The following is a 21,561-nucleotide window of genomic DNA, read 5'->3' as shown; positions in this document are numbered from 1 at the left end:
ATGGATAAAATCCACTAAGACTTGCTTCGAATCAACTGTGGTGCTTTCACTTTATATTATATCAGTTTCTGTTCATACAGTAGTCAATAGGTTAACTGTCTCGTGCAATTAATATAAACTCTTTTTCACTTATACTGTTAGGAAAATACGTCGGTTTAAAAATCACTTTACGACAAAGATACAAAACCTTATAACCCAAGCCTTTTTCGAAAAGTGGACCTGTCTTTATCACAAGCAGACTGAGCTTCATGAATATATCCTGATGAAAATTTTACCCTTGATGAAGAAAGGTCTACCTATCGAAGATGCTCAAATTATAGGATTTTATTGTTTTTTTCACGATTGTTTGATAAGGTGAAGTTATACAGAAATAAATCTACAGGCTGAAAAGCAAAATACGGCTGAGTACTTCAAATCGTCTGTGATATTACCTTTAGACATTATCTTCAAAGTTATTAATTAAGAAAGTCAAACTACGCTCTTCTCGTAATAAAAAGATTAGTTTTGTGTTAATATTCCAGTATTGAAGAGAAATAATAAACGTATTTCTCCACTGACTATTCATATATGCATATTAGCAGATTTTATAACCTTAATATCTTTATTCATATATAATTTATGCAAATAGGTTAGTAACAGATGTTTTTATACTAACTTGTCAGTAATATATCAACAGGTGTTACTAAATGTAAGTTATCTTCACATAATTTATGAGAACAGGTCAATAGTTAAATATCGTCATTCGTGTCATATTTCACAAGTTATAATATTCATATTTCAACAATAGCGTCATAAAACCAACTAATAAATAAAACAAAAAACACTTAAAACTGACTAATAAGATAATAAACAGTAATTCTACCACCAATTAGAACTAATAAAAACACAAATCAAACTTACTAAACAAACGCGCAATAATAAACTAAACAAATGAAGAAGAAACTAAACAGTTTTAAGTAAAATAAAAAGACAAATTTATCCTCCGAAGACATCATGCTTGACATGAAATCAAATGTGCCCTTAACTCCCCTTTTGTCTTCAAACTTGAGCTGTAGGGATTGGTAGTTATGATACGTATTCCTACAACATTTGCAGTTTATTCCCGTTCCATGTAATGGAACATTTACCCGTGAAACACTCAGTGTATATTCTGCCTTAACATTTTTCAGGAGTTTTGATTAATCCTAGATGTTTTTCTACGTCCTACCTCACCAGTCTCTCACAGACGTCCACTGTACGCTGGATCCGACATAGCCAGAAGGTTGGGGGGCTAGATTCGTAATCCAAGGGTCGTGGATTTGAATCCCCATCACACCAAACATGTTCGTCCTTTCAACCGTGGAGGTATTTATAATGTTATACTCAATCCCACTAGTCATTGGTAAAAGAGTAGCCCAACAGTTGGCGGTGGGTGGTGATGACTAGCTGCTTTCCCTCTAGTCTTACACTTTTAAATTACGGACCGCTAGCGCAGACAGCCCTCATGTCGATTTGTGTGAATTTCAAAAACAAGCGAACCACTGCACCACTGGTGGCAAAGCGAGTTTTTTCAAGCCGCAACGTAATTTATTTTGTCATGGGCCTCACAACTTCATACAGACATAACCTTAGCATACCGGAATGTTATTTAGGTATAACTAAGTAGAACGTGTGCATGCCAAAATGGAAAGGCAAATATGCAGCTTACATAATACCATTTATTAAATTTATTTAAAGGTGGTTATTTAAAAAGAACGCTTTTCCATGTCTTTAGTCCCTTTATATATACAGTACTTTCACTTTCCTCAATTCTGTCAGCTTATTAGTAGCTAAAGTAGTAAGGTGAATCCTTTCACAAGATATAGGTCCTAACGAAGATGACTAGCTCTCAAACTACACACGTCTTTAGGTATGTTAATAAAGTTAATCTAACTTTGTCTATTCTGCACATAAATAAGTTTTGAATGTATAATTATTTATCTGTTTAATAATGATCTAACCTCAGTGTAAGGGAGAGTCAATATCCCGTAGTTCTAACTTATAGTCCACAAGTTTTTAAATAATATCTATATGTGTGTAAGTGTGCGAGTGTGTGTACGTAAATATATGAACATGTTTATATTTATATTTGTTCATATTATATTTGTTCATATTATATTTGTGTGTTTACCTTTTTGTACTGTCTTATCTTATATTTTATATCATATGCTCATATCAGTTGCAGTCTACAGACAATTCGTGTGGGCCCATAACTGGTATGTTTTTTTCTCTTTGTCACTCCTTTTCCAATTGTATGAGAATGCAATAAGATTTCATACACTAGTTGGATTAAAATACAATACAAAGATAAAAATCCTAAATGTTTCGGTGTATCTACATCATTCATTCGTTTGTTTCTTTGAACTTCGCGTAAAGCTAGACAAGGGCTATCTGCGCTAGCCGTCTCTGATTAAGGAGTGTAAGGCTATAAGAAAGGCAGCTAGTCTTCACCACCCACCGCCAACTCTTGGGCTACTTTTTTACCAACGAATAGTGGGATTGACTCTCACATTATAACAATCTTACGGCTGAAAAGGGAAGCAAGTTTGGTGTGAAAGGGATTTGAACCCATAACCATCAGATTAAGAGTCAAGAGCCCCATTGATTCATTAATGTATATACAAAAGTAGAAGAAATATCTGTGAAATTCTACAGAGAAAGTTTTGTTATATCATGCTAATTCCTACCTTGTTTCCTTAATCGTTTCTTAGTTGTTAATGCACTTTTTTTTATACAAGGTGATATGATCTTATACATCATTCATTCACTTATGTTGAGATCCTGCACGTATATCAGCAGGATGGGTATGCTGTGGTATGTGCAACTAATTATATATGTGTGTTTGAGAGCATTCTCTTCACTTATTTTGTATATATATGTTGTAGTATGCAAGTATGATGTTACACTCTATAGTGTGAAATGCCATTCGGGTGATGTAATGTGAGTTTTGGTTGTGTGCATACACTAAGGTCTGATACCTTAGATAATTAATCGAATTAACGACTTCACGTTAGCACTAGCACGTGGTCCTAGTACTACTGTTCTATTTGGTGTATTTATAACTATGGTAAGTCTGTTTGTTACATAACAAGAAGCGTCCAGCAATGTCAATCGGTCAGTGAGATTGAGAAATTTGTAACTTTTTTAAATATCTGCTCTACTGACTTTCTCAACAGTTCTATGTATTGTAATTTTGTATCTGGTTAAACATTTATTATTTGGTTGTTAAAGGTGTTTGTGGGCAAATACTCTGCATTACATGTATTGTGTGTCCGCACCATTCCTACTATAAGTACCACCGTAAATATGATTGTATTTAGCACACATATATCGGCAGTTTTTACGTAAAACTTAAGGTAACGTTAGAATAGCTACCATAATGCCATATATAGATTTTACTAAGACATACCTTTATTTTATAAGACTAAGTCTTACTGAAAAATTAGGAAACTAAGTCGGAGAAACTGTTATTTTTTAAAATAAAACCTTAAATTGTAAGAAAAGGCTTCAGAAGTATTATCTGGATAATCACAACTGCGATGATTATTAATAAGACGTATCAATTATTTGAGATATTAATTAATTAAATAATTCCAAAAATGAGAATAAGACATATTTTGTTTTATCGTTTCATAAACTTCAGTATAAGCAGTCGAGTTTGACCTTATCTCTGAATAACTACTTCTTAACTCATTTACAAAATACAGGTATTTTAACTTTCATAAATGAAATTTTGTTCTTTTTTTAACAGGTCATGGAGGAGTTAATCAGTTAGGTGGGATGTTTGTGAATGGGCGTCCTTTACCAGATATGGTAAGACAGAGAATTGTCGAAATGGCCCATCAGGGTGTCCGCCCTTGTGATATTAGCAGACAACTAAGGGTATCACATGGTTGTGTCTCCAAAATCTTAGGAAGGTAAGTTCAAATATAGCGTATTCAGTTCACAATAAATACAAGTCAGTGTGTTTTTGTTACTTTTGCACGATTGTGTTATTATAAAGAAACCGTGAGATCTAACATATATATTCGTTTCAATAAATCCCTTTACCTAAAACAATAAAGAACAGTTTATTTCAAGAATCAAACAGAGCTACAAGAATCAAACAAGTACCTAGGCTTTTAAACAATGAAACAATGTCATTGTTTCCAAGAAAATTATACTATAGTATCATGTTTAGAACTACTGTTTAACTAGTTACAGGAATAACTTTAGAGAGAAATTAACTTGTCAAATCTATCGAAACAATTTTCAGGAATTTAAAAAAATAGTTAACATTCTATATCTAAATGTAACATTGATTGAAACATTAAACGTACTTTTCATGTGATATCTATGAAATGTATTCACAAATGTTGGTTATTATCATATATTATACATCTGTAATTTATTCACTTTAAAGAAAAATTGATACCAAAACATACACTATTCATCCTACGCTGATTGTTTACAACAGTTTTGAGCTAATTATAAACGCTAATATAATCCTCAATAATCTTAGCTCAGAATGCTTTAGTTAAACCGAAAGCATTCATTGTACATTTCCAACAAAAATCGTACTAACTATTTTACTGCCCTTCCTCTGGAAATGTTCAAATATTTTCACGTTTTCTTAAGCGTACCACAGATATTTTTCACATTAACAAGAGGAATATGAGATGGTTAAAGTTTAATTGTTGTCTACATATTGGGAGTCTAATTAGATATGTATAATAAAGGAAAACTATTGTACAGAGTAGTCCAAAATTGTCTTTCATATTTTAAAATTTAATAATTAACTAACTAAAGAAATATACTTGTACAGTTTTCAACAACTTGTAGCCAATCTAAACAAGTTTTTATTGACATGTCACCTGACTTTTACGTGTGCATCTTTAGTGGCTATCAGCGTGTCCAACTGATAAGCAATTTAGGTTCCATGTTCAGTTACAGTGGCGATGACATCCGTTATTCTGGTGTTTGGCTACATGATGATTGCTATAGATGTGCAATATGCCTTAACATATCCTTAAATTACAAAGTTTACTGAAGTTGCGTATGGCAAACGGGGAGGCCACGGAATTGACCCACTTCAACCAATTAATTGCATTGCACCTTTACTTGCACAGTTGCTATTTTACGAAGTAAACCTGCTTACAAGAGTGAAAAACAAGAACAAAAATATGGCAATAAAAATTGTTTGTGTTAGGTTGCAAGATGTCGAAATCTGTGTGGTTGTATTTCTTTAGTTGTTTAATTATTAAATTTTAAAATAGCAAAAATAATTTTGGATCCCATGTATAATACAGGACACGTAGATTGCTGTTTATGATATATGCCATAATGAAATAATGTTAGTACAAGGGGTTTATCCGAACGTGATAGTCTTCACTCTGTACTGCAAACAACGAAATAATTCATTCAGAACGAACTTATATGAATCCACTATCTTTCAAACTGCATCATAACCAGCTGATGAACGAAGTTACAACCTAGCTACCCACATTTTCTTGACAAATAAATAAAATAAAAGCGTACATATGTTGAACTCTGCTCTAAAGTACATGATCGTCAGAAGCACTCAGACACAATAAATTAAAGTTATTTAGAGTTCTGGAGTATGATTTTCAAACTTGATTTTTACGTCAAAACTCTTTCATCTCGCCTCTCTTCAAATACTTAAAAAAATCCCTTCTTCAAATTTAAGTTGTTTTTTTAGTAACTTACTTGAAAACAATAATTTTGTTTTCGTCTGGGGAGTGAAAATATATTATCTACATGCATTTCCATAGATATTTTAATGCATGTCACACATTCTTTAAATTAAGAAAAATAAGGATAGTATAGCATATGGTAGTTCATGTAAAGTTAATTTTAGTTCATCGTTATTTTTGATGAGAATGCTTGAAACGTGCTACTTTCTTGAGATACTTTGAGCTTCAAAATAGAAATGGTCGCGGGTTCGAATCTCCGTCACACTAAACATGCTCGCCCTCTCAGCCGTGGGATCATTATAATGTTACGGTCAATCCCACTTTTCGTTGATTAAAGAGTGAATGGTGATGACTAGCCGCCTTCCCTTTAGCCTTACACTGCTAAATTAGGGAAGGCTAGCATAGTTAGATTTCGTATAGCTTTGCGCGTAATTCAAAAAGCAAACAAAATACAAAGACAGCAGATTAAGAATGGTTCTTTCTTATTAAGCACAAAAGGTTTTCTGTGCTCTGCCTACTGCGTGTATCAAAACCAGATTTCTAGCAGTTTAAATCCTCAGACACACTTTTGTGCCACTGGGGTGCTTATAAGATTAAGTATGGTATAAAAAATTGGTCTGAAATGTGTGGTGAATGAATGGTTGTCATCCAATACTGTATGGATTTAATCTGAGAAGCAAAGTTTTACTCACGTGTATATTACAAAGACTTCGCATTATTCATAGAACCATTACATGCAATTTAGATACCGTAAACTGCTAACCACAATACTTCTTCCAGAAAAAACTGACTCTGGTCTTTCTCGCAGCTGGATAACCAATGATTATTTAAGGGTGTGCTTGTTCTCCACCAATTAAAACAGTTTTTTGTAAAACTTGGTCTAGGTGTTGACAACTTGCTTGTATGTGATTTATAAAAAAAAATTATTTTGTCTTAAACATTATTATGCACGTATTACTCTGCGGTTCCTTCATGAATTTTGCGTACATGATGGAAATGTACGTTATTACCAGTTCTATAATTTTAATTTGACGATTTCACCATACTCTGTTAATGTTAATAATTATTGGTTGATAGATATAATGACATAGTGTGAGTATCAGATTATATAATGTACGCATATTTTACGAGGGTGACATGGAATGGTGGTTAGAACGCTCGACTCATTATCTGCGGGTTTGAATCCCCGCCACCAAGTACGTTCGTCTATTAAGGCGTGAAAGTGTTGTATAATGCCTGTCAATCATAAGAGTTCGCTGTAGGTGGTGTCTATCACTGCTAAAACTACTGGACAGCTATCTCCGCCAACCATATCTAATTTAGCAATGACACGCTAGAGGGAAGGCGTCTAATCAACACTACCCACCGCCAGTGTTTGAGCTACTCTTTTACCAACGAATAATAGTTATGACTGTCACATTATAACGTTCCCACAGCTGAAAGAGAGAGTATGTTTGGTTTTGAACCCTCAGCAGTCTTACTCTATTGAAACTATGTGGTAAACCTTAACTTCATGTTCGTCGGGTGTTTTCCTTCTGTTTTTTACAGAGATTTACCCATTTTTGTTGAAAGGCTTATAATCTAAGCCTGGAAATTTAAACTTCATAAAAATTGGTTTGGTTTTAATAACAGATTTTCTATAACTCAACTACGTAGATTTTTAAAATAATTTTCATTTTCTTCTTTCACGTAAGAACCTTTTACAAATCGGGAAGAAAATAGAGAAAATTACGTAGATTTAATTTACAACAAATGTATCACAAATATAACTAAATACGTTTGGGTCATTTACACAACCCTTTGCCATTTTGTAGACGAATATAATAAATAATATCGTAAAGAAAAAATAATGTAAAAGTGTATGCACAAACAAACGTTATCTAAAACTGACAAGTCATGCGGCCTGTAAACTGTTAATATACTAGGGGCGGGTTCCTTGTAGGTTCTAAAATCTACAAGTGGAGTTTTACGTCGCGATTGCTCTAAAGAGATCTATAGCTGGCGGTTGTCATTATTTTAAACTAACAAAATGTGATCCAATTTCAATTATAATGATTTAGTTAAGTAGAAGTATATATTCCGTTTGTAAAAAATCCGTACATGATGGAGAAAAATTATATCATTTTTGAATTCAGCGTGGAGGAATTACTGGAGAACATGTAAAAGTTGTAAGATAATAAAGTCATCACACTCCTGTGTAGTTGACGAAAATCGCACTGGATATTTGCATATTTTTTCAGTTGCTATTATTTCTTTAAGTTTTGAAATTTTCAAAACTTGGAAGACATTTAACAAAAACGCATTTTTTATCATTATTTTGAACCAGGCGAAGTGCATATCGAACGCTCCAAGGTTCGAGACGAGATGCCACATGCTTTACATTTTCATTTGTAGTTGAATCATAAAGTAAGTTTGTTTGTTTTTGAAATTCGCACAAAGCTACTCGAGGGCTATCTGTGCTAGCCGTCCCTAATTTAGAAGTGTAAGACTAGAGGAAAGGCAGCTAGTCATCACCACCTACCGCCAACTCTTGGGCTACTCTTTTACCAACGAATAGTGGGATTGACCTTCACTTTATAACGCCCCCACGGCTGGGAGGGCGAGCATGTTTGGCGCGACTCGGACGCGAACCCGCGACCCTCAGATTACGAAGCGCACGCCTTAACGCACTAGGTCATGCCAGACCTCATAAACTAAGAGTCAATTGCATTGTTTGGTTTAAGAGGGCTAGTCAAAGTTCTTGTGGTAACAATTGTTGCTAACCATTTACGTTCCATCCAGTTGCTAATTGAAGAACCTTAGAGGTCTTTCTCCAGGCCTCGCTTACGGTGTTGATCAGGTACAAATTGTAAATCGTTAGTGTTATCAATGCCATGAAACTGAAAGATTAGTCTCTACTATGACAATGTATATGTAGAAAAAGATGTTATTATGTGAAGAGAACATTTGTCGTCTTCTACCGACAGGAAATCAGCAAGAAAATTAATTGTTTATAGTTTCCTAAATGGAAACTGAATAAGTGTTGTCTGTTATCTCTGTATACAATACTGTCTGTCCAGCTAAAATTGTTAAAACTTTGCATCCGTTACATAGAAAAAGGAGTTATATTGATAAATGTAGACGTACGTTACGTGTTGGCATCGTTTTAAACCTGCTCTATTTCAATAGGTTTCGGAAAGTATTTTTTTATTCCGTTTGTTTTGACAAACAGGAAAGCAACTTTTTATTTATCAAAACTGCTCTGCTTGCAAACATTAACTTGTAATTTGTTTTGTTTTTTTATTCCAGTTATACAAATACTTCGCGATCTTAATTATTTGTGTAATAGATTGGGAATATTAAGTGAAAAAATGATAACAATTGGTTAGGAATCAATTGCTTGAAATTCCGTGAATATTTCAGAACTGATATAAAATATCATAGTTGGTTGGTTCTTAACAACCATCATGATTTATGTTATCCTAAAAAAGGATAATACTGTGCAATATTTCTTAAAAGTAATAGTTATCTTAAGATTTCCAGCTTTCCTTATTTAATTTATATATATATACGTTTAAAACATCGTATAAAAACATATAATACGATTTGACATGAGTTATGCAAGTAATTATTGAGTTTCCATGAATGTTTGAGGAAAAATTAAATAGAAATCAAATAGTTGAGGCTGACGTTTCAGTTTCGTAATTTTATATGCTCTTCAAACGATTTTAGTCAGGAGGACGTACATGTCCACCAGTGGGACAACTGTATGTTTATAAATTTGCAATACAAAAATTCGGAGTTCGATTTTTCTTCGTAGACAGGACATAGGGAGTTCATTGTGTAATTTTGTTTTATAAATAATAACAAGGCAAAACATATAAATAGAATGTTATTGGTAAAAGACCATTTTGGACAATTCAGTTTACTCGAAAACGTATCTATTACATATTAGTGGAGATATTTTATAATGCTTGTTTCAGTTCTATTTGTACTTTTTAGATATTATGAAACAGGGTCCATTAAGCCTGGAGTCATTGGAGGTAGCAAACCTAAGGTGGCAACACCACGGGTGGTAGAGTCCATTGCATCCTATAAAAAACACAATCCTACGATGTTTGCGTGGGAGATCCGGGACAGACTTTTAGCAGATGCGATATGTGATCAAGATAGCATCCCTAGTGTCAGTTCTATCAACAGGTAAGTGTTCAGTGTCTTCCTTTTTATTTTTTAGACAAATTAACATGTCTTCTTCGTTCCCAGCTTTCTCGGAACCTGAGCTTTGTTTGGGCTATTGGCTGTTGCTCAATTATTATTTCTGTGAAAACGTTAAAACGGGCGTAGTGTGAAATACAAAGCTGAAAATGTGCAGCTAGGTGAATAGATCATTACACCAGGTTTCTATACTATTATTCATAGACGTATTCGGATTTTATTATTTATCTGAAACTTACGTGAATTTAATAACGCTTATCAGACATACAAATTTTAAACAAGATAGTGTGACTTTTTAATAATAGCCTTTTGAACAGTAAAAGAAGTATCTTAGAAGGGCTTTATTAGATTATTAAAAATACATTTATTTATCCAGTTTTATTCATTACACTGATTTTATTGCCGGAAGTTTTAAAATGTTCCAGTATTTGTATTTTTAACGGTTGTCATGTGATTTGCTATAATTTAAGTTGTCCAGTCGTAGTCCAGCTATTAAATCAATTAAGAATTTTTGTGACTCTTATACACGTGCTTTTGCAATGACAAATTCACTGAGTTAAATTATTATCGCGCTGACTGACTAATTTTGAAAATACCAATGAAACCGAGTTATAAACAACTAGTGATAGAAGTATTCGGAGGTCATCAACTCCGAATGAGCTTCTCAACGAAAAGAGGGAATCAACCATAAATGTGATATAGACGTTGTTTGTTGAAGAGAATCCAGTATTAACTTCTTTGGCAATGTTCTTAGTGCATAATCCACTTCTTTCAGTAAACAGCTGTGTAAAGCGCTCCAAGTGAAACTTGCTATGCTGTTACAGAACTCTGGAGAATAAAGCAACTAATTTGACACGGTAGAGCGACTCACAGAATGGCTCTGAGATTTTCTCAAGTACAACGCCCCCGCTGGAACAGCAGTAAGTCTTTGGATTTACAACGCTAAAATCAGTAGTTCGATTCTCCGCAGCGGACACAGCAGATAGCTTGATGAGGCTTTACTATAAGAGAAACAAAGAAACAAATTCTCAAGTACTAACTTTTATCTTGTAGCTCTGTCGTTTCTTGACCTATTTGAGATCTAATGACAATTTTTAGTCGGACTGAGGAAGTCAAATCCTTTCTATTGACGTATTTGACCAAGCCCAAGGTTTCATATATTAATTTACTCTAGTCTTCGCTAAAAGAATTTCAATTTGATGATAGGTTGGTAAAGGTCCTGATGAGTAATGAAACCAAATCATATGTGCGCGCACTCCACGCGTGGTATTGCTGGCGCACTAAAATATAGCTACAAATAAATAATAAAGGGGGAAATAGATCTCATAGATTAATTTTTCTCTGATTCTGCTTAAAAGAATTTCATGTGCCGTGGCTATTGAGGATTTCCTATGGTTTTAGTATATTACACGCGTGTTATGGTAAATATTATAACATAATTATTACCCTACATTTAAACTGAGTTCATATTTTACATTAACAACACTGTAATCCACAATTATTTTCTCTAAGTAGTAGATTTAAAAGTAAACAAACACATGTTGAAAAACTTCATGATTTCATACACATGAATAAAAAATCACAATTCTTAGATAATATAACATACCGGATTTAATTGCCTATAAACTTGTAATTTCTCTAAAGTTCATTTACCATTAAAGAATCGATTCAAATACGTCAGTAATGATTCTCATAATATTCAACAGTATAAAAATTCCAAGGTATATCTGAAGAACAAACTCAAATATGTGTTGCCAAAACAGGTGTTGTTCGATGGTTTAATTTGATTCTATGCGTGATAAATATCAGTGTGCTCTCACTTTAACGAGCAGTTTTCGAAAAGGAATGTATAATACCTCGTTTCCTCAGTTTGTGTTCCTTGTTAGCGATAAGGCATTGAGTTGACTACTTTAATAACATTTCAAACTTCGATAACACATACACTTTACAGCGATTCACCAGTGAACCCATAGTTTCTCAGTAACTCAACATTTAACCCAAATGTCCGTCACTCCTTTCTTATAGCAGTTACATGCGTTTTATCAAACCTTCGTCTGTTTCAGAATTGTACGGAACAAATTAGCGGAGAAAGCTAAACATCATGCCGAGTCTCTACATGGAAACAGAGAAAGCCCAGCCAGTCAGAGTCCACCCAACACTGCTTCAGTGATCTCTCACGCTGGCGCTCCGTCTCAAGAACATCGACCGTCATATTCCATCAATGGAATTCTGGGAATAGCTAGTTCAGAGCCCAGTGGAAACATTAACAAGAGAAAACGCGACGACATTAGTGAAGGTGAATTTTAGTTTGATTTAATCATATTAGTTTTGATCTTATTTATTACTAAAATAAATAATTGATCCATTTGTTGAAATATTTTCATGCTGAAACTTGATGTTATTTACTAAGTGTCTGAAGATAAGTTGTACCGACACAGACTCTTTACACTGTTTTTTATTTCTTACACTAACATGTCGCTCTGTATATCTACATTTTGAAATTAAGTGACATTTCATAATGTAAATATTTCGAGATTCATTCGTTTTGAAAAGTAGGCTTTTTCATTGTGTGTGATTTTTTTTTTTTTTTTTGCTACCTGTTCTTACTAATGTGTGCCACTAATTTGCTGTTTTTAAAAGAACCAGATAGATAAAGCTTGCAGTATTAACAAAATACAAAGCCACTTTACCACCCACTTAGAATAAATGTGTATGAATAACCGTTTCTGTATTTCCCGTTTTAAGAACCAACCTACTTGAAATAAGTGTGGGAAATTAGCAGTGTCTGTTTTCTGTAAAAGTAATACGCTGTTGTCTATTTCAGTCTACTACTCTGATATTTTTATCCTACAAAAATACTCCTGTCATTAAAGTTTTTTTTTATATCATTTTGCTACCGAAAACAAAGAAGTCAAGTAAAATAAATTCCAAGGTTTATACCAATGGCTCGTATTCCCTACGCTTTGCAAAAAACTGCAATGGGTATCGTAAACGACAATAGAATTACACACTGGTACTCAGGCTCTCTTAGAATATAAGTCTTGCATGGGTGCTTGCAAAAAAAAAAAAAATCTTTAATGGCGAAGCGAACATATATTTTAACCGACGAAAACTGACAGACGAGCAACCACTGATAAAAGGACATATAATTAGCATAAGGTTGGTTGTATGATCTACAAGCTTCGGGAATCAATGCATGAGACCTACTCATAAGCTCGTAGAGATGTAAATCATTATATTGTAGTTGAATGATAATGCAATCTGAACACAAGTCTGTGAGGTTTCGACTTGAGAATACAGATCTTGAATTGTTTTAGATTAGGTCATTTAAAACTGTGTTTAGTGTTCTCAGAACATAGAGTGATGGACAAAGTTATTGCATAACCCTTTTTTTTTTTTCTCACGCTTTTCTTCGAAATCATCATTTGTTTTTCCACGTAGGTGCAGATGTATTTCTTGTATCATGCAGAATTGTCTAACTGTTACATGGGCAGCTTTATAAGCTTTATAAATAGAGGTTCTTACTGAGGGTCAATTCAGAACCCTATGACTACAACTTTCATCTGATGCTATCGTGATCAAAGGCTTTGGACAAAGAGGGACTTTCATCAAGGTAATTGATAGATGAATTAAATTTGACCAGCCTGTTGGGAGTTGCTGGATGCGGTCATACAGAGAGACTGGCCTGGCTGTGTAGAGCGGTGGAAGAGAAAGAGTAGGAAGAAATCTTCCACAACAGCTGACGATTTTATTCTGAAAAGCATGTCGATTGTCCTCCATCGTTATTAAACAGGTATGGTAGGAAGATTCAGAGATCACTCCGTTCGCATCGTTCGGTTGAGGGAAGAAGGAGCTCAAATGGGCCAGAAAGCATACAGACTAGACAGAAGCAATGTGGAGCAAAGTAATATATAGCGAATCAAGGTTCAACCAGCACTTTGGAATCGATACCCGTATAATTATTAAATTTTGTGTTGTCTCGCTTGAACTAATATTTGATATACAAACACGCAGCATATTTGGAAATATATATATGTAAAAACTCCTTCTTGGGTCATTGTCAGAAGAAGGTCGAAACGTTGTTCGCTCCTCTACATAAAAATTTTCTCAACCCAAACCAGCCGTTTGTACATATCTATTTTTTATCTACAAGTGGGTTATCTCGCCATCATTGATTGTTTACAAATATATATCTTTACTTATACAAAATGGCGACGTGCAACAAGTTACTTTTCCGAATTCCGTTATTTATTTGCTTATTTTTTACAATTAAAATGTGCGCAAGAATTATTAGAATTTTCATTTTCTTGATTACCCAAAATATTTCATTTTTTTTTATCTTTCAGTCTTTTAATGGACGGTTATTGATGTGAAAAAATAAATTTGATGTGTTTTTCATTTTAATTGTTTCTGCAGACTTGCAATGCTAGAAACCAGATTTCCATACCCCTGGTGGAAAGAGCAAAAAAAAATCGTAAAGTCTTATTTCAAAATACAAGATTAATCCATTCAAGAAAGTGGTATAAGCAATGGCGAAAAACACAAATTAAAACACGAGTTAAAACATTCTATTTGTGTGCTATCCACGCTAATATGTTCCCCACTGGTACAGCAGTAAGTCTACGGATTTACAACGCTAAAATCAGGTTCGATTCCCCTCGGTGGACTAAAAAGATAGCTCAATGTGGCTTTGTTGTAAGAAAAACACACACAGTCTTAATAAAATTATAGTTCTGTAGGAGCTCATTCACTATATGTTTGCTGTTAAGTTGTTTCTAAATCTGTGCATTGCTTACTCGCATCACTTCTTTATGATGCAAGTAACATTCTATCTACAGCATAATATATCTCAGTGTATATATTACTTATATACCTTAATAGTGTATATAAAGGTCAACCACTTCTTTATATACACGAACGCACGAGGGGTTTGACCGTGTCCCTCTTTTGATGATATAAAGAATTATGTTTATACAGTTATAGTACTACTGCTTGTGGTATTTAATGTTTTGGATACTTTTGGATTTTATGCGAATAACCGCAAACTTGCAAATGTTTCGTGCAAAATTGATTCTAGATTAATTTTACGGTATATATTTTTAATATATTTTTCTGGGGAGAGAGGTATGGCCTCAGGTCTCCGTAGTGTTAGCATTGTTTTTGTTTGTTTTTTTAATTTCGTGTAAAGGTACTCGAGGGATATCTGCGCTAGCCGTCCCTAATTTAGCAGTATAAGACTAGAGGGAAGGCAGCTAGTCATCACCACCCACCGCCAACTCTTGGGAAACTCTTTTACCAATGAATAGTGGGAGTGACCGTAACTTTATAACGCCCCCACGGCTGAAAGGGCGAGCATGTTTGTTGCGACTGGAATTCGAACCAGCTACCCTCAGATGAAGCGTTAGCATGCTTTACACGATATGTGTTGGCTTTTGATCTCACAAAATAGGACCCCTTCACCTTTTTTCAAACTTTCTGCGTACGGGCCTGCTATAACCGGATACATGCAACTATTAAAGATAGTATCAGGGGAGATATTTCATAATGATCCTTATATCTTTTCTTGTTTGAGGGCGTAGGTTAATTATCCGTTACTTTAGTAAGCGTCAAGTCCTGGAAGATGTAGAGCGTTCTCAATTGTTTAATCCCATCTGTTAGTTCACACTCGTGGTTTTAAGCTTCGTATAGTTGTGCGAAAAGTAAAAAAAAAAAAAAAACATAAATAAAAATAAGTGAAAATCACTCTGCAGGTGTTTTAAATCACAAAACAAAGCCTGAGTAAACAGCAAAACCTTTTAAAGAGTCTTAACTGCTATTGGTTTTAAGAAAATTTATGGTTTTAACACCTGCTCTTTCGAAGATCTTTTCTTTTTGTATCAGCTATGAAATTTCAGTGTAGAAAACATTACCTGGTTATATAAAAGAGTTGTAGTTTCCTTACACGTCATGTATTTACCCATAAATTAACTTTTAGATAAAGGCATTTTCCTTCTTTAGACGTCAAACATAAAAAAAAACATACTATTTTATTTCTTTGTAACGTAGTCAAATTGGCTGTTGAATGTCTCTACTTACCTTTTGAGGATTCAGAAAAAAAGTGTTAAATCTAAGAAACATATGTATTTTTGAAGATCTTGATGGAGACGTTATTTTGTTGCTTAGATTTACAAGAGATAATTTTGGATTTGGTATGTACTTAGCAGATGGCTTAGTTTTCGTTCGGAATTTCTTGAAATATTGATAAAGATTCAAGTTGTTTTTATCATATATATTTGTAAACCTCTATTCTAAAACCCCTAGTGTCACAAAGGTATGTCTACGGACTTACAACGCAACAAATCTGGTATTGGTAATAGGCGGAAGAGCACAGATAAACAGCCCATTGTGCACTTTTGTGTTTAACTTCAAACATGCAGTCATATATATTCCTTGTTATTTCAATTGTCTATCAATACGTGAATCATTTGTTATCATCCACGTTCTTCAGTGGCCAAGCGGTAAGTCTGAAGGTTTATTATGCTAAAACTCCAGATTCGATTCTGCTGGTGGGCACACCACATGTGGCCCTTTGTGTTTCTTTGTGCTTGACACCAACAAACAAATAAATTTACCACTCACACCTAATTGTGTTATTAGAAAGTTGATTACTATTTCAACTTAAACGTGTTTGGTTTATCATACAAGCTGGTACCCTGAAAGTGTTATAACATATTAATTCCTAATTTAATACATGTCATATTTAAAAACTTTATCTATATTTGCAGTATATAAATAAATACTTTGATACTGACATGTGGGTTATAAGATATTTAATCTATAGCTCTATTTTTATTTTCTTTTATTAATAATGATTCCTAAAAATATTTAATTTGCGAGGTGTTGAAATAACTTCTATCAGAAATTAGAATAAAACTTATCAGTTGTAAACCACGCTGAGATTTAGGATACTTCTATAGTTGTTTATAATAGTTGAAGTGTTTTGAGAGATCTTCTATTGAACGACAATGTTTAAGTGTATTAATTCCTAGAACAAATGGTTACAAACTCGGCGGAAGGTCAAACGTTGATTATTATTATTACGTCGACGTACTTGATATAGCTGCTTCTCACCTGCCACGTGCTCAGCACGCTTCCTGGCTTTACGTGCGAGCGAATGTTTACTCTTTCAAATAGCAGAAAAACCCTCCGTAACCTTTCAATTTTACTTTAAAAACACAGTATGTTCTTGGATAAAATTTACTAACTGTTTGGTATATATTAATACATAAGTAAAAGCAAAATTTATTCTTTAAGAACCTAAAATGCGTTATTATTTTGAGGTGACATAAAATGGTATATTATAACAGCGTCCTGCAATAATAAACCTTTTTTGTTTACCATGTGTTCCCAACAAATGGTATGTAGCTCCTTTCCTTAAATAGACCAAAGACTGGAGGAATCACATGTTTTAACCTCTCGCACCACTATACAGTAGTGTGTTGTCTGTCAGCCAGTCAGTAAACTGAAGAATAACTTCAAATAAGAAACGCTTAACGTTGCAATTTGTACTACGTCAGTAAAATGTGTGCATGCCATGAATCACGAGAATAATTATGGAGTCAGTAGGCTAAAACACGGCATAGAATGTGAGGTTCAAAAGCAAGAAATAAACACATTTGTTACTCTTAATTTTGGTTTTATTTATTCTTGAAAAAAAAACACTTTTAGTAGGAACCCTTCGGAAGTACATCTGGTATAGTATGCAACATTCTCCATTACATGTAATTTTTATGGACTTTTACAAGTATATATATATATATATACATACACCAGTTTGAATAATATGTTCTTTTTAACTTACCTCTTTTAATGAAGTATTTTTACACGAAACTTATGAAAAATGTGGTTTTAAGCAACAATACATCTACAGCTAAATGGGCATTTAATTCCAAAACCAATTGTGTCATTACCAAAATACTATAAATATTTTTTTTATTGTTAAATACAAAACTATACAATGGTCTATCCATACTCTTCCTTAAATGGAAGAGTTTTATCGATGTGAGCCTGCATATTTACACGTGAGCCACTTGGGTGGCATAAACAGTGTGAGCTCTTGACATAAAGTAAAAGAAAATGATTTGTTTGTTTTCTGAAACTAACTAGGTCTTCGTTACACTTTGCCCCCACTCAGCGTCACAGTGGCATGTCTGCGGACTTATAACACTAGAAAGCGGGTTTTGATACCTGTGGTGGGCAGAGCACAGATAGCACATTGTTATGTAGCTTTGTGCTTAACTTCAAAGAAACAAAGGTTACATGTTCATATGATGTACAGCATTACAATTAGTGTATCGCTATTCTGTACGTAACATGGTAGTAACTTGTTATTGCTAAACCATTTTAGTTGTGCATGGAAGACGTTTATTAAGTATACCGTTGTCTGTTTTTATAGCACGAAATTGTATAATGTTTTTTTCTTTACAGCTGATATTGATTATGCAATCCAGGAAGAGTACAAAAGACAACGAACCCAATACAACGGAGATCAACTTTACACCAACGTAAGCAAAATTTTGCGTTTTATTTTCTTGTTCTTTTTACAGTACAGCCCATATTTTACGTGTTGTATGCTATAACTAATGTGTTGTGTTTCCTGTAGCTGCGTTTTTATGTTTCTAAGGAAACTTGAAACGGTATGACTAAATAACAGCAATTTCTAAGTGGTAAAATACTTTACTTCAAACATCGGTTTCAGCATGCGAGAACGTGTAATTTATGAACTTATCAAACTTTAGATCAATGATTGAAATATTTTACTAAGGGATAATTTCCATGTTCAGTTTGTTTTAAACTCTATGGTAGTATTAAAAATATTACATTAATTAACTGTTAACTTATTATAATACTTATTTATAGATCAGACACATTCCAGCTGTAACGATGTGTTCTAAATAGTTACCCAAAAGTGATATTACACGAACATCTTGTTTTATTTCACCAGATGTGGCCCAAATGGGGCAAGCAAGATGATCTAAAACCCATCACGACTGACCTGCCTACCGGCATCCTTAACGGGTCTCCATATTCCCTGCAACAATTTCCGACACCTCCCGAACAGCCTTACTCTCCCGTCGTTTCTTCACCAGGGAACGATAATCTCAAACCAGAGGGTCTACATCTGTACGATGGTACGATGCATTCCATAAATTCCCAAGTTCAATCAACGGCAATTTACTCACCACCGCTAGGTAAGTGTTTTTGTTTTGTTCACTTTTACGAAGTTTTATACAGTATTTACTAGCAATTATTATGAATTATATCTTTACATATTCATGGCTATTTAAGTAAAATAATACGTTTAATGTTTGAAAATGAGGAATATTTAGTATGATGAATCAGAAAACAACATATTGTGTGACGTTTATCGTCGCATAAAATTATGTAGAGACTTCGAAAAGATATACAATGTCGGTATGTAAAAAATATACTAGGTGAATGTAATAATCCTGCTGTTACTGGTAATATATATCTTTATTATGAATGATGCATGACAGGCATGCCTTAGGGAAATTACAAACGTCCACGGACTGGTTAATGGCACTGAAATCTTTATATTTTTTTTTCCTTTACTGCTAATAAAAATGGTACTACAAAGTTCGGTTTTGTTCTTATAATTTTTAGCATTAGCATTAGTGCATGACTGCATTATTAAACATTCAAATTGTTCCTTATTTATGGACATTGGTTGTTTTGAGGTTGCAAACTAAAATTACTGATAAATTCCAACCTTGTCATCTTTAAAAAAAAACATTTGTCTAAACTAATCCCACCAAATATGCTCGCGTTTTCAGCCGAAAGTAAAGGAGTAACCCAAAAGTAGGCGGTGGGTGGTGATGAGAATCTGTCTTGTCTCTAGTCATTCACTACAAAATTAGAGACGGCTAACGCAAGTTCTTCTATAGCTTTTCGCGAAATTGCAAACAAACCCTAACAAACTATTCATGAACCAAATTACATATTGGTTCTAGTGTCCTCGTAGCAAATACAGAGACATTTAACCAAAAATACCATCAAGATTGCAATTGATCCCTGTGATTAATGCAAGGTTACTGATTTCACCGAATTAATTTGGTTAAGTTTTACAGTAAATGATACAACAGGCAGAACTTTCAATTTACAAGTCAGCAGTTCAAACGTCAAAACGGTTTAAAAAAAATACAGTAATCTAGCAGTAGTAGTATTTTGCAAAGAATGTTAACCCAGTTATACCAGTCAATGAGTAAAACAAATATATGTACAAATTTTTTTTTTCTTAGAAGACACTTACGTTAATTTAAACACTTCGTCAACCACGCAGAAATCCGATTTACTTTTACAATGAATAGGGGTTTTGATTACAGATAGTTCCCAATGTTACAACGAGTCAACTCGATACAGGTACTGTTTAATATTTTTTTAAAAATAAGCAATTTTTTTTTCCATTTCATTGCATTTTAAAGTGCACATAAAATGTTGAAAATCTTTATTACAAACCGAAAACACAGGCAGGAAACAAGAATTTTGTTACGCCTCATTGCAAGCGAAACGACAATCAAATGAGACGTTTAACTGAAAATCGAAACTTCTTCCGCTAGGATTTTACAAATAAAAAAATGAAATAATAACAATAAATAATAATAAAAGCAAGAAAAAACTTTTACTAATGTTGAATAACAGAGAACACAACTTGACAAAAAAATATGTTCGAAATTGCGGGCTTTGTGACTGTCAATGGTTTTCGCTAATGACTGTATGTAGGGGCATATCTTACGATAATGGCTGTAGTGAATTATCTCTGTGGTATCATTGGTGATAGGTGCAACCACAAGAAGTAGAAATAGTAGGACAGTAAGACTGGTTTTTCAACATCAACTAGTACCTTTCAATCATTATAACTATTTGTATCTCATTCAACCGAGGGATAGGATTTCTCACAAATCTACCTTTTTTTGTCCTTGGAGCTCATTTGTTTACTGTTCTGCTGGTGTTTTCTCATATTTTATTTATGTTGGAGATATCTGGAAAGCCTGTGGAATACGTACATAAAATGGATATCTCATGCATAGAATTTTATGGAACCGTAATAAAAGGTGTGTACTGATTTCGCACAATAAGAAACTACAATACTAGAACTGAGTGTATACCTAACTTTAGCACATGAGAGACTGAGGTAAAAGATTTTGGGTGTGTCTATATTTTAAACAGAGAAGAACTCTGTGTTACTATAACTTGGGATGTCTCTAGATTAAGCGCAGTGGGAGACTACAGTTCTATAATTTCGTAGGTATTTGGATCTAATTTAACCACTCTATGACTGCAATGAAACAAATTAAAACTTGGTTAAACTTTAACACAATAAGAAACTAAGAACCAGGTTTACCAGTATTTATTGTTGTTTTTATCAAAATTATAGGGAAAGAAATGTCAAATAACACGTTAGAGTACTTAGTAGATGTTTCTATATCAGAAAATTTTACCAGTATTTGTTTTTAAAGCTTCTAGCGAGAAAAATTCTGATAAAAGATTCGATCTAACTCTTCAGAACAAGACAGATTTCGTGTAAACTTTAAACTTCTCCATCTTTAAACAATAAATCTGCTCCACGTAAATAATTTTAATACTATATCCTTGGCTT

General features: G+C 33.7%; 1 protein-coding gene across 5 annotated transcripts in view; it reads left to right on the top strand.

The window, feature by feature from the left end:
- LOC143256058 (paired box protein Pax-5-like) overlaps positions 1 to 21,561 on the top strand; it is a 65,312-nt gene that overhangs the window by 30,144 nt on the left and 13,607 nt on the right. For all 5 annotated transcript variants that reach the window (XM_076512733.1, XM_076512732.1, XM_076512731.1 and 2 more), the window contains exons 3-7: positions 3,770 to 3,935; positions 9,693 to 9,890; positions 11,969 to 12,201; positions 18,372 to 18,448; positions 18,889 to 19,135. In XM_076512733.1, the coding sequence (XP_076368848.1) occupies positions 3,770 to 3,935; positions 9,693 to 9,890; positions 11,969 to 12,201; positions 18,372 to 18,448; positions 18,889 to 19,135 (921 nt within the window). The remainder of the gene's footprint in view (positions 1 to 3,769; positions 3,936 to 9,692; positions 9,891 to 11,968; positions 12,202 to 18,371; positions 18,449 to 18,888; positions 19,136 to 21,561) is intronic.

This window comes from Tachypleus tridentatus, chromosome 7 (genome assembly GCF_004210375.1).
Source record: "Tachypleus tridentatus isolate NWPU-2018 chromosome 7, ASM421037v1, whole genome shotgun sequence".
Lineage (NCBI taxonomy): Eukaryota > Metazoa > Arthropoda > Merostomata > Xiphosura > Limulidae > Tachypleus > Tachypleus tridentatus.
Note: the sequence above shows the minus strand (reverse complement) of the source record. Positions and strands in the feature narration are given on the sequence as shown.